This window comes from Rhinopithecus roxellana, chromosome 18, assembly GCF_007565055.1.
Source record: "Rhinopithecus roxellana isolate Shanxi Qingling chromosome 18, ASM756505v1, whole genome shotgun sequence".
Lineage (NCBI taxonomy): Eukaryota > Metazoa > Chordata > Mammalia > Primates > Cercopithecidae > Rhinopithecus > Rhinopithecus roxellana.
Genome location: NC_044566.1, coordinates 94284149 through 94300741, shown reverse-complemented (window position 1 = coordinate 94300741; position 16593 = coordinate 94284149). Strand labels below are relative to the sequence as shown.

The window sequence follows — 16593 nt, the reverse complement described above, 5'->3', positions numbered from 1 at the left end:
GGGCACGGTGGCGGGTGCCTGTAGTCCCAGCTACTCGGGAGGCTGAGGCAGGAGAATGGCGGGAACCCGGGAGGCGGAGCTTGCAGTGAGCCGAGATCGTGCCACTGCACTCCAGCCTGGGCGACAGAGCAAGACTCCGTCTCAAAAAAAAAAAAAAAAAAAAAAAAAAAAAAAAAAAAAAAAAAAAAAATTTCAGACCCCGTGTGATTTCACCCTTGAGGATTTTGGTATCCTGTTCCCTTAGGACTGCTGAACAATAAACACCCAGCAGCCACTCCCAAATAGTCAGCAATGTCTTTTTAATACAGATGTGGTACAGAATGTTTAATTACAGCAGGGCAGTGATTCCAGTTAAATAAAATTAAAAACCTTTATTTTCCCAAATATAAAATTACTAAATTAATGTCTTAAAAGAAAATATAACATGGTGACAGCTTTAAATTACACCACCATTCACCACAGGATTTATGATTTACCAATTACATACTCCACCATTTTGGCAAAAGGATGAAATTCTTAAAACCGTTTATAAACCTAATATAGTAAAGACTGTATACATCTCCATATTGCACATTTTTATGTACAAGAATAAAACATTAAAGTGTATTGCATATACTGGAACAGCACAGATTTATCACAATTAAACTTAATGCAGAAGCTCATGTATTAAAAATGTAGAAATGTAATACATATATGTACAGAATGGCAGGACTGTATTAACAATGATATGTACATAACAATATACTGTACTACTTTGTACTTTTCAGCATAGTTGTGTTTATTAATATAGGCCTTTGGTTCTAAACTGCTTGACTAGTTTTAAGCTCACATAATTCCTTAAGCTTTCATATATTTTTAAATGCAAGGAAATGAGTATAAAAGCACTAAATCTCCTGGTTCACTGATACAAAAATTACAATGGTCAGTTCCCTTAGGTCATCAAAAACTAGTCACAAAAATAGTTCTTGTATTCAACCTGAATGTGCCACAGGAAAAAAAAAAATATTTTCAAGATTTTCCAGCTTGGCCTCGAGGCAAAAGGTCCCCCAGGCATCAATGTCAGTGCGGCCCTCCTTGCCATGTAGATCCCAGAACCTTTTTTTCTGTAGGCCATTTATTCTAACACTACTCTGCAAGGAAGAATAAAATCTAAGTCCAGCTCAGGAGTGTCTACCACACCTTTGTTAAGACACAATGAAAACTTTGAATATTGCCAGTGAGATTTAAAAAAATATGTGCACCTTCTTACAACTCCTATAGAAAATCTGTTAAGAAATAACATAGTTCTTTATTTCCTTTCTCTCCCCTTCCCCTTGGTTCTCCCTGTGCTCGGTCTCCCCAGTGATTGGCTTTGGAAAGCATCCTGAGTTTGCAAATGACAAAGCAAGTCCCCACAATCGGGCCATGAGGTGTAATCACACGACCGAAGACGAGCTGGTCATCCCGTGAACCATTGTGCTTGTTGGCGTCCCACTGATGGCATTGAAGATGTGAAGGGAATTCGGTAAGACGCTCGTCTTCTCCTCCAGGGGGCAGATCTCGAGGACAGAAACACAATGTTACTGAGTGCAACACAATGTTGCCATGTGTGACACAATGTTACCAAGTGTAACACAATGTTACAGAGTTTAAGGCATTGTTGCCACGTGCAACACAATGTTACTGAGTGTAAGGATGCAAGCAGATATTTCTCAAAGTGTTGCACCCCACATCACACACACAAGTCTACACTCACTCCATCACGTGAGTGATGAGCACCTGAAAAGCCTGGCTGGTGGTTTACAGAGGGAGACTTGCAGCTTATCTAGTGAATGCCTGTTCTCAGGTGAGGATTATTAGGAGAAAGTCAAGAACAGCACATTTTGTTTCCTTTACAAAGCTAGCGAATGGAGAGCCTTCTAGGCTCACCAGATCATAAGGCAACATGAGGTCTACCTACATGTGCTTGACTGGGACACAACCTAGCCTTGACCTTGAAAAAGCCTTTAAAAATAAATCTGGAGCATTTGCGTTTCTTTCCTGCCTCCTTTTCTCAGGGTCTTACAGATTTTGTCTTGGGAGAGGGTGGCTACTCCTCTGACCCTGAACAAGTATTTTTCCATGCCCAGTGGTGCCTGGAAGGATCTGAGTGTAGGTCTTGACCTCCAGCAGAGGCTCCCCGGTAAACACCAAAGCAGGTCTACCCCCACCACAGCCCTTCAGGGGTTCAAAGGGGCTCAGTCTTCACAGCTGTTGGCATAATGGAAAGTTCACGGTGCAGTTGACAGCAAGTGCATTAAATATCCCCGTACTCTGGGAGTTTGACAGTTTCAGCCCATGATCTCTTACTACTTCCATCTTCTCTAGTGCCCAATGTCAGCACCCACTGACCAAACTCTCCATTCTATAGGAATCTGGAGGCTCCACAGAAAAGATCTCAAGTTTTCTCCAAAAATTGGTTCCCATGAGTCCCTCCTGTTCTGCTTAATTATTCAGACATTCATTCCTCTAATCGTTTCAATTTTTTCTTTTTCTTTTTTTTTTTTTTTTTTGAGATGGAGTCTTGCTCTGTTGCCCAGGCTGGAGGGCAGCAGCATAATCTTGGCTCACTGCAGCCTCCACCTCCTGGGCTGCACCAATTCTCCTGCCTCAGCCTCCCGAGTAGCTGAGACTAGGGTGTGCACCACTACGCCCAGCTAATTTTTGTATTTTTTAGTAAAGATGGGGTTTCACCATGTTGGCCAGGCTGGTCTCGAACTCCTGACCTCAGATGATCCACCTGCCTTGGCCTCCCAAAGTGCTGGGATTACAGGAGTGAGCTACCACGTCTGGCCTCTACTTTTTAAAATGTCCAGAAGAGGGTGCTTTCCTCTGCCCATGTACTGTCATTATGCCAATGTCTGCAGTTGCTCAAACTAAAAAAAGTAATAGCTTTTTCTGAGTCAGATTATCAGAAAAATAAAATTTAAAAATGACATTACCATCCCAGCTGAACATGTTAGCATGGAGGAGAAAAAAAGCAAGTGAGTTAAAGCTCACACACTGACATTCGTTTCCTGCAATGAAAATGTCCTAACTAAACTGTCAGGGGATAGGATAACTCCACAAATGGCCCTGGCTTCCACTATGCCAGACTGAAGGACGGTAATGGAGAGGCCAGACAGAGCAGTTCTATGTTATCAAGGTGCTAATGTCAATTATAGAGAAAGGACAGTGACTGAGACAGACCCCTCCCAAAAAAAAAACAACAAAACAATGTGGATGCTGCTCTAGGCATTCCCTGGGTATGGGTCACCATCTCCTCTGTGACAGCTGAGCCCACACACAGAATCCTACTGAAGAAACCCACAGGAAGGAGATAACAGCAAAATAATCAAGGAAGATGCCCTGCAGTGACAAGGAACTTAAAGGAGAATCCACTGGGGTGCTAAGGCCCGCTGTACGTCATCAAAAACAGAATCGGTCTGTATTTTTAAATGGCAAAAACATTGAATGCAACAGATAATTCCTTAAACCAGGTTGGCAAGTCCTGCTTTTTTCAAAGGATTAAAGGAATAAAGTTGTCAGAACAGTATGGATATTTTCGTGTGAGTTTTTCCTTTTCTTTTTGGCTAGATGAGGTGGGGAGAGAGAAAGCTTAGGAAACACGGCCACCTCTTAGAGCCACGAGGAGGCGGGCCTGCTCTCCCCTGCCTGCGTGGATAACAGCATATGGGCAATCTGTTAGCTGTTCCCAAATGACCTGGGGCTAGAGCATGGCAGGAGTGTGGTATGCCACATTCTCCTTCAGATGCCACGGTTCTGGAAGGATATCAGGTGGCGTAGGTCATGATAGGATGTACTTCACACCCCTAACCAAGAACTCCAAGTCGTTGGAGCCATCGCGGCCCTTACCTGCTCATGCATGATTTCAGAAAGCTCCTTCGCCATTTCCCTGTAGTTGGCTTTCATTTCTTCCTGATACTCGAGCTGGTCTTCTTTAATCAGACGTTCGTTTACCGCTAAGGCTTGACCGCAAGCTTCCACAAATTGCCTGGAATGGTACAGGCGGGAGAAACAAAGGCATGCAGAGGATGAGGCATGAGTCCGACCAGCAGCATCTCTCTCCCGAATGAGCACAGAAATGTTCAATACTTGAAGAGAAAAAGATGCTTTCAGTGTGCTTTACCTGAACACTTCCTTAAGCAGCTTCACTTTATTGTCAGGGTATCGCTTTGTGTTTGTGTCATCTAAGAAAGCTCGCGCATAGGCCAGTGGGCCAGCATTGACCTAGACAAAGAGCAAAGGTTTTCAGTTGCATTAGGAGGAAGATTACCACGATAATCTGCTCGGTTTCAGTTTGCAGGCACTAAAAAGCCTGTCGCTGTGAGCTACTCACAATCCCTGCCTTCCAGGAACTTAAGCCCAAAAAGAAACGATAAAGCTCACTCTGTCGCACACCGCTTGATTCCGTGATCTCAGCCATCTTCGGGGCACTTGTGGTGATGGTTTATTTCATGTAAGAAGAAACCAATGCTTGGAAAACTTAGGGGCCTGTTCAAGTGCGAACAGCCAATAAGCAAAACATCAGAGATCACAGCCCAGGTCTTCCAAATCCAGGTCAAGGATTCTTACTTCCAAGGTGTTTAGTCACGGGGATTTGTGCCGCACTACACTGAGCTAACAGGCCAATCCGGTGAATTCAGTGAAAAACTGAAAAGTACAGTAACTGTTCCAGTTTTTAAAAACCAACTGTTCATTTCATTGAATTGTATAGACAACCATGGGCAAATTGATTTGCTATCCTTGGATGAAGTGAGCATTTGCGGTGTGCTGGAGAGCAGACAGCAGGGGTGAGTGAAGCAGAACCCTGCATCACCCTTCCAAGCAGCTAAGAAGAGTCTGCGGATTTTGGATATGTAAGGAAAGGTAAGAATATGGTGAGAAAGAAGGTTGGACACACTGAGATGGGAAGAAGAATGTTCTAGGCATCTGAGACAGCCTGGGAAAGAACGTGACTATGTGGTCACTGCATGATATTTCCCGGAAGGTCTGGTGAGCTCAGCAAGGAATTAGGGGAGCTGTCCGTGTGTGGTTCTGACCCATGGTAGACAGGACTTGTCTAGCAATGGCAGGAAAACTGAGCCACAGGAACTCACACCAGACGTGGGGAGACAGGAGGGTTCCAGCCACAGTGGTCAGAGGGGGGCCTCTGAGCCAGGAGCAATGGGTGAACAGCCCAAGATGCGTGAGGGTGGAACTCAGCACCAGGCTGGTGTGTGGGGGGAACCGTATTAATCACCTGAAGACGACCCAAATGACTGATCATCTAAAATGATACAAGACAGTCCATATTTGAAGAAGATAGAAAGAGGAAGGCTGATGAGACTCCATAAGGTCTAATAACAAGATCTTGGAGTGCAATACCAAGAAGCTCCACAGACGGCTCTGCCCAGTCAAGCTGCAGTGCCAGGGAGCTGCTTGATGAAACAATTACAGAAATACGCAAATAAAACGATAACGTTAATTCCCTCTGGCTGCAACTTTGTTGTTACTTTGGTAGGTATGAGTATAAACTTAATCTTCTCATTTCAACATGGAATTTCTTGCTTTTTAAGATGATTGGGAATTTAAAACGCTAAGGTTACCATCAAATTAGCAGGGCATATTTTGCCTTTTAGAAAGCTCAATGGTCCATCCCTAGCCTGGACTGGTGCCACACCCGTCTGGTGGCCTTTCCATAGGGGCTGGATGTTCCCAGATCATGTCACTTGAGTGGTTTTGTTTTTAGCGACAGAAAATTGTGGCCTCTGGACCTGTTACGTAATCACTCACATTGCTGGAATACTTATGTTCACTTGCTAACTTATTTGGCACATATGTCTTTGAGAGTATCAGGAAAGAGATTAAAAACATCTGTAAATGCTTTTGTGGTGAATGACACAAAAATGTCTATTGAATTGTATAGGCAACAACTCATGGTTCTTTAGTGTGGATCTGATGGGAAGTTGACAAAATATAATTTCAGAAAATGAACCAAAAAAACCAAAACCTATGTATGATAATCTACATGTAACTTTCATAAACATACCCTTCTTGAAAGATAAAATAATAGGATATACAAATATATACACACACACACATATATATATATACATATGAACAAACATGTGCTTCAACTATATACACTTAAAAATACCAAGAAAGTAAAGAGTCATACTTGTTACTGGAGGGAAGCGATTTAACATTTACCAATTAACTAGGAAAGTATGTAAGAAAGATAACTTTTTAAAAACCTCTTATTAAAGTATAATATACAAATGGAAAAGTGCATATATCACAAGTATATAGCTTGATGAATTTTCACAAACTGAACATATATGTTAGTATCTAGATCAAAGATGATCTTTTCAATAAATTGTGTACATCACTTGGAAGGTCATATGGAAAAAATATATCCTGACCCTCACACTATAACATATACAAAAATCAGTTCCAGATGGACTGCAGACCTAAATGTGGATGCTGAGCAAAGGAGGAAAACCTAGGAGAATATCTGTGAAATCTTGGAGTAGACACAGATTTCTTAAAGAGAACATAAAAATGCTACCAATAAAGAAAAAATTGATTGACTGGGCTATATTAAAATAATGAATTCATTAATCAAAAGATACCATTAAGAGAGTAAAACTTAAGGTACTTTTTTGGATACAATTTTCACAGAAAACAGAAAACACCAGTTTTATAGGAAAACCTACTGCTCTCCACACTTCTTTGTACTCAGAAGAGTCTTGATGCTTCTAATCAGGCACCCAGAATTCCCCAAATACTGACAAATCAGGGTAGTGTATGGAGACCTGGCGCTTGTCCCCACAGACAGTCAGTCCTCATGGGGCGGGGGGGTCGGGATCATGAGGTTTCCTCCCCTTCTGAGATCAGGAGAAATGTCACAGACGTTGGGGGAAGGCAGCAGGGATCACTTGGTAAACCGAGGCTCTCAAGTAGACCTTGTTGGTGGAAATGACTCGCAAGTCACCCAGGGGCAAGGGCTTCCCCTGCCGCCCTCCGGCCTGCTGTGCCTGGCTCACCTGAACACTCACGCTGCCCTGGAGCTTGAGCTGCAGTTTGATCATGTCCACCTCGGCGGAGGAGCACAGCTGCCGGAGCTCTGCCACCTTCTTACTCATCTCGTCAATGGCCACCTCGATGGGGTTCAGGTCAGTGTGGTGCTGGTACATGACAGGGATGCGCTTCTTCACGTAAGGAAAGCAGTGTATGGCTGCAGAGGGAGCCCCAGAATTACTCCACGGCTTGCGCGAGCTTTAGTGTTACTGAGGTGATTATCATCAGAAATGATTACAGATGTCATTATTCCTCACATTTTAGAACAAGGAACTCAAAGCTTGCCAAAGACACATACTAGTAACTGGTGGAGCTAGAATACTGTCTTCCTTTACAATCGGGTATCTCATAAAGTCAAGAGAGTTGGGTCCTTGTTATCCTTTTAATGTGACAAGCGTGTCTTTAAATAAATCAGGTGATCATTCCCCACTCAATTTTCTCACTCAGAATGCCCTACCTTCCTTGGAAGCTCTGAGGTCTGAATGAGTTAGTGGATATAAGACGACTTTGACAACATAAAAAAGACTGAACAATTTTGAGATACTACATAACAGATTAAGTCCAGGAAATATTTCCATAAAAACATCCTTGAGAAAATTCATTTTTGTCCATAGAATAACTTTGAATCACATGCTAAATTTGCACAAATCTGAGAAATCAGTAGAAAATAAGAAATAATAATATATTCCTAGGGTGGGCACGGTGCTCACGCCTGTAATCCCAGCACTTTGGGAGGCCGAGGCTGGTAGATCACATGAGCCCAGGAGTTCGAGACCAGCCTGGGCAACATGGCAAAAACCCAATTTTTGTAATTTTGTAAAAATTACAAAAACTGACGTGGCTGGCTTGAGCCCGGGAGGTCAAGGCTGCAGTGAGCTGTGATTGCGCCACTGTACTCCAGCCTGGGCTACAGAGTGAGACCCTGTCTCAAAAAAGAAAACAAAAACCACTCCCCCAAAACCCAAACCAAAAAAACACAGAGAATAGACTCCTAAGCAAAGGATTTCATGAACCAGAAATTCACAAACTTTTGGAGCTGTAGTGCGAATAAAGGTATTTTGAAACTTACAACAATGAATAAGATATAAAAATAAAAGTATTTACTTTTTCTTGTATATTTTTTAACCAAAATAACTGATTAATATTGTTTTCCTTTATCATAATGAGATACCTAAACATGAACACAAAGGAGTTAATTTAAAAATGAACAGAAAAACAGCAGGTTCTGATTTGCTGTTTCACATTTCTTACTGCTCTGTATAATATAGAAATAGCTATAATATTCACTTGATATATATTTAATAATAGATACGTAGATATGTACTTAAAAGCTTATTTTCTTTTTGAACAAGCCAGTGTCAGGCGGGAGTGGTCCTGGTCTCCAGTTAGCAAGTGGCTAGGGAAGAGTTTACTTGGGAAGGGCTCACCACAGGACGGGAGACAGGGCCAGCCCCTGGGAACACAGAGCCCCCGATGGGCCGTCCAACATCCAGACAAAGGCGGAAAACATGTCTGCCCTGAGGCAGCCTCATTGGTCACATACTTACAGGCCTGCTGCCTTTTCACAATGTTTTATCAGTGAGAGGTGAAGGATTCCTGACTTGGTGTCACAGATTTTAAGTGGTAGCACCGGGGATCCATAAAGCTCCCTGGCACGATGGCGAGGACTCAGCCTGGCTGCTCCCTAGCCAGGGAGGGAGCGCTGGCAGAGGCCTGCTTGTAATTGGACAGAGGGCTATGCTGCAGGGGAGGAGTGGGGTTGCCTTCCTGTTTCTGAGGAAGGAGGTCAACTCCAGGTTCCCAGTCTCCTTTTGCTTTCTCTGGAAGACAGATCACGTTCCACCAGAGGTATATTTACTCATCTGGGTACTGTTTATCGTCTGTCTCCTCTGGCTAGAATGCCAGCTGCACAGGTCCACAGATGTGTTTCATTAGCGTGCCAATGGGAACAGTGTCAGAGTGTAATACATTTTGTTGAATGAATGAATGAATGCATTACTGCCCAAATGACTGCATCAGAGTCCAACCTGGCTCTGGAAGGTGGACAATTAGGTGACTGACTGAGCCAGCCCTTTAGAAAGGAGGCCAGGGCAGACCCAGTGATGAGTATGGTGACTGCTGGTCTGTGTGTCTTGAATAGAAGGTGGAGGGCCAGAGGCTAACCCAGGTTTGGAAGACTCTGGAATAGTGACTGGGAAGAAACTCCTTGGCAGAAGTTCCATGAAAGAAGGCAGGGAGGCTTCTCCCCACCCCTCTTCTTTGGGACAGGCTCGGAAATTTCCACTGAAGGAGGCTGGAGGGTGATCATGAGGTTTATCAAATGATCGCACAGTTACAGTCAGCTGACTACGAACTACCCAGGAAGGTGAGCCTTTTCCTGGTGCAGAGGGCAGGGAAGGCCTGGGCTCCCTTTGACCTTTGGAAGGCCAAAGGTTAGGTACGAAGCAATGCAATGGAAGAGGAACCTGAGGGGTTGATAACTTGAGGGAAAACCCTCAGGTCCAGCCTTCAGAACGCCCTGGTGTGTGTATCTAGCTCAACAGTGGATGAAATCTAGCAAAAAATGAAGAACTTTCTTTCCTCTGCTGCTTACTGTTTACAAAGTTATGACAATATAATGAGATGAATGTCCTAACTCGCATTTTGCAGATGAGGAAACTAAGGCATAGAGAGGAAGCATGACCTGCCCAAGGTCACACAGTGAGGCTGTGACCCAGGCCTACAGGACCCCCAGGACAGCGTCGCCGCTGCGTAGGCTGTCTCAACCCACAGCTGTGGACGGCAATCCCTAAGCCAACAACACAGGTGTGTGCCCCACCTCTCTCTGCAGCGCACTCTCTGTCCCCTTGTTCCTGCAGATACAGAGCGTTGCTCATTTGCTTTATCTAATCAAAAGTAGTCCCTAACAAAACGATGGAGAAATGTGCCCTGGGAAAACAGCCTATCGTCATGAACGTTTATGAATCAGTACACTGCCTTAACAATAACCATACCCAAAACTCCTGACCCTGACTCAGCAGTGAACTAGGTTTATTACAGTCAGCAGTTCTCTAATCTGAGCGTGCACCAGGATCACCGGGAGGGCTTGCTGAACACAAAGAGCTGGCCCCGCCCCCAGAGTTTCTGATCCAGCAGTTTCGGAGGTGGGGACCTGGAACTTCCATCTCTAACAAGTTCCCTGGGGGTGCTGATGCTGCTGGTCCTGGACCAACCTTTGATAACCACTGACTTAGCGGGTCAGAAGGAAAGTCATCACAGCTGAGCCATAAACACTGTAAGCTGGTGATTCTCATAAAGTGATTCCGTCTCAAAGAGCAGTTATCTTGCTTAATGAGAATTTGCTGCTGATGTGTGCATTGAATTAAAATTTAAAAATTAAAATAAATTAATAATTTAATTAAATTAATAAAAATTAAATTAAAAAATAATTATTTGGGGTGGGGTGATGTTTGTGAGGATAATATCATTTGTGCTTTACATATGCTATCTTCTTAAAAGCAGGAGTAGGGACACTTTAAGAACACAGTTTTGTTTGTTTTGTTTTATTTGTTTTGTTTTAACTTTTATCTCATTTCCCTCATAGGGAGTGTGAAAAGCTCCCTGCAATATGTTGTCCTGGCTAATTCATAAAACCCTGTATTTTTTTTTTTTGGTAACAGCTTTACTGAGATATAAACCCCACGCCATCCAATCTGCCTTTTTAAAGCATCCACTTCGCAGGTGAGAGCTGATAAGCTCCTGGGTGCAGCATCTCCACAGCTCCTTCCGCTCATCATGATAGTGCATATTATTGCCCAGACGGAAACTCAACAACCCCAACTTCCGGGAAGCAGGCCCTTTCCTGGTATGACTTAACTAGGGCCACTCTTTGGAAGACGTGTGGTGAAAACTCGCACACCTGGCATTCTGAACGGCCCTCCCACTGATATTTCTTGGTCAAGGAAGCATTTTATGTTAGGTTACCCCAGTGATGTTGCTGACCCTAACGAGGCATGGATGGGTCAACCTCTCCCACAGAAGGTAAAAATCACCCGAGGATGACTGGACACTTGCCAGGGGCTGGGAGATGATGCAAAACACATTTCCCAGAGTGGGTTATCACTGGCTCAACAGTGACAAAGAGATTAGTGAGAACTGCCTAAGCTGAACTTGTGGACAGCCACTGAATGCAGTGAGCTTCCTGGCAGAGGAGGCATTCAAGTGGCAGCTGGCCAGCCCCCAGGGGCAATGATGTGGGGCGATCCAAGCTCACATCCCATTTACTCACAGCCTGAGACTGCTGAGCAGGTCCATGCTAGAACCTGAGACAGGTGTGTGAGATGGGTCCCTCCAGGACTGGGTGTGGCTGCTGGACCTGGAGTCCATAAGTCACCTTAGACTGTGTGCAAAAGCATCTGGGCACATAAGGCCTGCCATTTTCATCAGACTCTCAGAAGGGTAAGTGACCTTCAATTGGACATGAACTTCTGGTCTTGTGGAATAAGGAAGTGTCAACAGAAAAACATCCCAAGTATTCAAAAGGAAGCACTAGATAAATGGGAAACTGAAATGGGTGTGGTGGTGGCTAACTGAGCTCGAAAGGCCCTTCTAGTCCTGAAGCTTCTGAATCCCTCTGGACAGCTCTTCGGCGAGGCGTCCAGGCTGGTGTCCATGAGGCTTCTGGGGCCCATACCTGTCAGGATGGTGCGCCGTTTGCACTGCTCTTCCACTCCGCCCTGCCTCTTCCCGGTCTGCGTAAACGGCATCTCAAACATGAAGCGGCGGATGTTGTGGGATCTCTCAAACTCTGTTTTCCTTTCTTGCAACTCTTTTTCGTCAAAGAAGGGGATGACGTGAGTCACCTGGATGTAGGCATACTTGGAATCCAGATCCTTAGGGTTGACCTTTAATTGAAACAGCACAATGGAAGATTGGTACTCCGTGAAGGAATTGCTCAGTCCTTACCTACGTGGTATTTTCCAACATTTTATTAGTAAATATAATGGAGAAAAGAGTACAACAAACATCCACATATCCACCACTTGGATCAACAACTGCTAGCAGTTTGCTCTATTTGTGTCAAATATACATATACATACACCTATGTATGTGCACACACACAAACATATAGACTTTTCTTTCCAGTGGAACCATTTCAAAGTAAGCAGAACACATCAGGATACTATAGTCAGCTTCTCCTAAAAATGAGGACATTTGCCTCTATAACCACAATATGTTGTCATGCCTACCCAAATTAACACTGATTCCCTAATACCATCCAATACCCAGTCTATATTACCATTTTCTCAAATGTCTCCAGAATGTTAGTTATAGATATTTGTGTTTGGATCAGAATCTAATCAACAATCACACTTTACATTTAGTTGTTATGTCCCTAGTCATGTTTAATTTAGAAGAATTCCCTATCATTCATTTTTCCTATAATATTGAATTAATTAATTAATTAATTTTTTTTTTTTTGAGACAGAGTTTTACTCTTGTTGCCCAGGCTGGAGTGCAATGGCATGATCTCAGCTCACTGCAACTTCTGCCTCCTGTGTTCAAGTGATTCTCCTGCTTCAGCCTCCTGAGTAGGTGGGACTACAGGTGTGTGCCACCACACCCGGCTAATTTTGTATTTTTAGTAGAGATGAGGTTTCTCCATGTTGGTCAGGCTGGTCTCGAACTCCCGACCTCAAGTGATCCGCCCGCCTTGGCCTCCCAAACTGCTGGTTTTCTCATTGAATGACCTCCAGTCTGGATTTCCCTGATTGTTTCTTAAACTGCATTTTTAGTATATTTGGCTTAGAGAGGCATATGTTTATTTTAGGAATAATGTTTGGAAGCTAGGCCTCCAAATTATCATTACTCTATAGACAGCTGAGATTAGATGCAAACAGCTGCAGATTAATTAATTTAGTACAGGTTCCGATTAATCTAGACTATTCTAATGATAAATTTAGTTTCTGTTCAACACATAAATGCTTTTAAAACCACACTGCTAGAATTGGTGGTACTCTCATTTCTGTGACATGATAGAGAATTAAATATAGGCATTTCCTATGCAGAAACAAAAGTTAATTCACTAGGAAGACAAATCAATTTTGCACATTTTAATGTATTTAACCTTCTAGAGCAATAAAAAGGGACACAAAAGAAATGACTGTGCAGAGAACATGGAGCCATACTGGTATAAGGCAGCAAACAAAAGAGAACTGTTCTCAAAACAGAGATGATTGTGAAGAAAAATGAAAAACAGATGGAAAAGTGCCTGAAACTTTAGAAGAAAATACATAAAGTCCTAGAAAGTTATTATTTGGGCCAGACTCGGTGGCTCACACCTGTAATCCTAGCACTTTGGGAGGCCGATGCAGGCAGGTCACTTGAGGTCAGGAGTTGGAGAACAGCCTGGCCAACATGGTGAAACCCTGTCTCTACCAAAAATAAAAAAAATTAGCCAGGTGTGGTGGTGCACTCCTGTAATCCCAGCTACTCGGGAGGGTGAGGCACGAGAATCTCTTGGACCTGGGAGGCAGAGATTACAGTGAGCCAAGATCGCACCACTGCACTCCAGCCTGGGTGACAGAGTGAGACTCCATCTCAAAAAAAAAAAAAAAAAAAAAAAAAAAAGTTATTATTTGTATTTTAGAAAAAGCCATTTGACCATTCATTCTAATTGTATCCAAACCTATTAAAACTTAACTTTTTTTTTTTTTTTTTGAGACGGAGTCTCACACTTTTGCCCAGGCTGGAGTGCAGTGGCGTGATCTCAGCTCACTGCAAGCTCCACCTTCCAGGTTCACGCCGTTCTCCTGCCTCAGCCTCCTGAGTAGCTGGGACTACAGGCGCCCGCCGCCACGCCCGGCTAGTTTTTTTGTATTTTTAGTAGAGATGGGGTTTCACCGTGTTCACCAGGATGGTCTTGACCTCCTGACCTCGTGATCCACCTGCCTCGGCCTCCCAAAGTGCTGGAATTACAGGCGTAAGCCACCGGCGCCCGGCCCAAAACTTAACTTTCTTTAGCAGAAATAATTTAAAGGCAGTGGGAGTGAAGCTGTCTTGCCCATGTTTCAGTGGTGTTTCCCTACGTTTTGCTTTCTGGGCTGGACATGTGTATCAGGACAGGAAGGGAGGACTGGTGCTTGGTGGAGGAGATGATCCAGCTGCTGCCTCCTACTTAAAGGGGAAGGAGAATGACTGAGAATCTGGAGAAAAGGCTGTCAGGTTAAAGCAACCACTTGATCCAGACAAAGGTTTCGGTTTCAGAGAAAGAGGCAAATTAGACCAGAGTAATTTGGTCTATGAAGCAAGGGGGTCATAATAAGGTTGAGTCAGGGTTTCTGGTTAAAAATGGACCCATATGTGTTCATCCTTTTTCCTTTGTGCAACTCTTTTAAAAAAGTCCCTCCAGGACTGGGTGCGACAGTTAGGAATTAACCTGCATGGATCCAGGGATGGGGACAGAAGACAGCAGTGGAGGAGACTTGTTAATGAATTTTTGGAGGACAGGCACATTGAGGCGTTCTACCCAACTCAGCAAAGCAGAGAAACCTAATCCACGTTCCAATGAAGTGGGTAACAGAAGTGAGTCAGTGCAGCCCCCAGAAGCCAGCGGAGGCTTACCCTTGAAGCAATTCGAGAGACTGAGTGAGATGAAGGGCACAAAATGGGGAAAGTGGCCCGAAGTCTCCATCTGGAGTTGGGAATTCCAGGTTCCCTTCCCTAGCTCCACGGTACAAGAGAGCAGAGGTCGTTCTCTGAAAAAACTGGTCTGGACAAACACTGAGTGGGTCCACTAGGCTCAGTGCAATGTAGGCAAGGTACCGAGTGGGCAAGGGCGGGTGCTTCTGCATCTGGAATCCAGCAGTCCGATGTGTACTCCTCCCCTGCGGTCCCCTCCCCAGATCCCTACCCAGCTGGGCAGGAGAACTGAGGATTCTTCTCGGGAGAAAATGATGGGTCCCAAAGAAACAGATTCCAGTACTGAGGACTCCAAAAGAGGGCTCAGGAAAGAAGTAAGACAGGAGGTCGGTAGGACTGGTTTTGCAAGGTACAGGTCACAAAGACCCCACTGATAAAATGAGATGTGGTAAAGAAGCCGGCCAAAACCCATCCAAATCAAGATGGCAATGAAAGCGACCTCTGGTTGTCCTCACTGCTCATTATACACTAATTATAATGCATTACCATACTACAAGACACTCCCACCAGCGCCATGACAGTTTACAAACACTGAGCCAACACCTGGAAGTTACTCTCTATGCTCTGAAAGGGGGAGAACCCTCAGTTCTGGGAATTCTCTGCCTCTTTCCTGGAAAACTCATGAATAATCCACCCCATGTTTAGCATCTAATCAAGAAATAATCATACGTTTACTTGGTCAAGCAGCCCATGCCACTGTTCTGCCTGTGGAGTGGTCATTCTTTCAGTCCTTTACTTTCTTAATAAACTTGCTTTTACTTTACTCTGTCAGCTTGCTCTTGAATTCCTTCTGTGCAAAGCCAAGAACCCATAGGGCCTTCCAGGCTGAACCCCAATTTTGGGTTTTACCCTGTAACTAAAGGAACTAAGGATCTCTCTAAAATGGTGTCTTTAGGAAGAGGCAGGGCTCATCACTGGTGACAGCGGAGGAGGAGGTGCATTTCTAACACAAAGAACAGGGGCACTATCTTTGCCTGAGTTTCAGGAAGCACAGGGAGACCCAACCTCCTGGAGATGTCCTGAGGAGGGTGGAACACACAAAGGTACAGGACAAAGGTGCAGGTTCCAAAAGGGTCTTCATGAGACCAGAATGCCAGAGGACAGCCTCTCTAAGCAGAAAGTGATTGCTGTTCCCACAGTCATGCTGCTGGTGAGTTCATTTCCTTGGCCTGTCTATGTATCCATTTGCCCATCCACCCATCTGTTCACCTGTTCTTACATCCAGCCATCAGTGACAAGAGTGGCAAGTCATGTGCTATGTGCAGGGAGAGGTGCAGTGAGTAACAGAGCCGTGGGCCTCATTCTGTCAGAGTTTCTAAATAGCTGGACTAAAAATGGCATATCCCATCAGATGTTAATTATTTTGTAAAATTAGATGTTTTAAAAATTAGGCGATAAAGATTTTTTAATGTCAAGCATGTAATGGAAAGCGCTAAAGGTATTAGGAAGAAAATACACCTGCCACTCACGGCCAACCATCCTTAATATTTTTCTTGAGTTTTTTTCTATGTACATTTAAATATATATAATATGTAATCAATCACAGCATTACATTGCTATGAAACTTATCCAAACATGGTAGTACCTTGCCAGAATCCTGTATCATTTTGACATTTTCAGAACCAAATTTATCCGAGTACAGTTTAAGGAGTCTCTGAGAAATTTCCGACAGCGGTGTGAGTTTGGGTTCCTTGTAAATATACTCCTTTCCATCTTCATCTTCAAAGAATCCCTGTGACATAAAGCACAATTAGAGCTATCCCTGAATGTAAGCCCAAGGTTTACCACCTAGGGAGGGTTCTTTTGTTACAAGAGGGAAAAAAAAGGAATGAG

General features: G+C 43.9%; 1 protein-coding gene across 16 annotated transcripts in view; it reads right to left on the bottom strand.

The window, feature by feature from the left end:
* Nucleotides 1-280: 280 nt before the first annotated feature.
* Nucleotides 281-16593, bottom strand: part of DOCK9 (dedicator of cytokinesis 9) — a 306369-nt gene continuing 290056 nt past the window's right edge. For 12 of the 16 annotated variants that reach the window (XM_030922003.1, XM_030922011.1, XM_030922001.1 and 9 more), the window contains 6 exons: nucleotides 16346-16492; nucleotides 11753-11963; nucleotides 7047-7237; nucleotides 4148-4248; nucleotides 3874-4012; nucleotides 281-1538 (listed from right to left, as the gene is read on the bottom strand). In XM_030922003.1, the coding sequence (XP_030777863.1) occupies nucleotides 1416-1538; nucleotides 3874-4012; nucleotides 4148-4248; nucleotides 7047-7237; nucleotides 11753-11963; nucleotides 16346-16492 (912 nt within the window). In that variant the 3' untranslated portion in view covers nucleotides 281-1415. The remainder of the gene's footprint in view (nucleotides 1539-3873; nucleotides 4013-4147; nucleotides 4249-7046; nucleotides 7238-11752; nucleotides 11964-16345; nucleotides 16493-16593) is intronic. The other 4 variants (XM_030922008.1, XM_030922005.1, XM_030922006.1 and 1 more) reach the window with 1 other exon arrangement.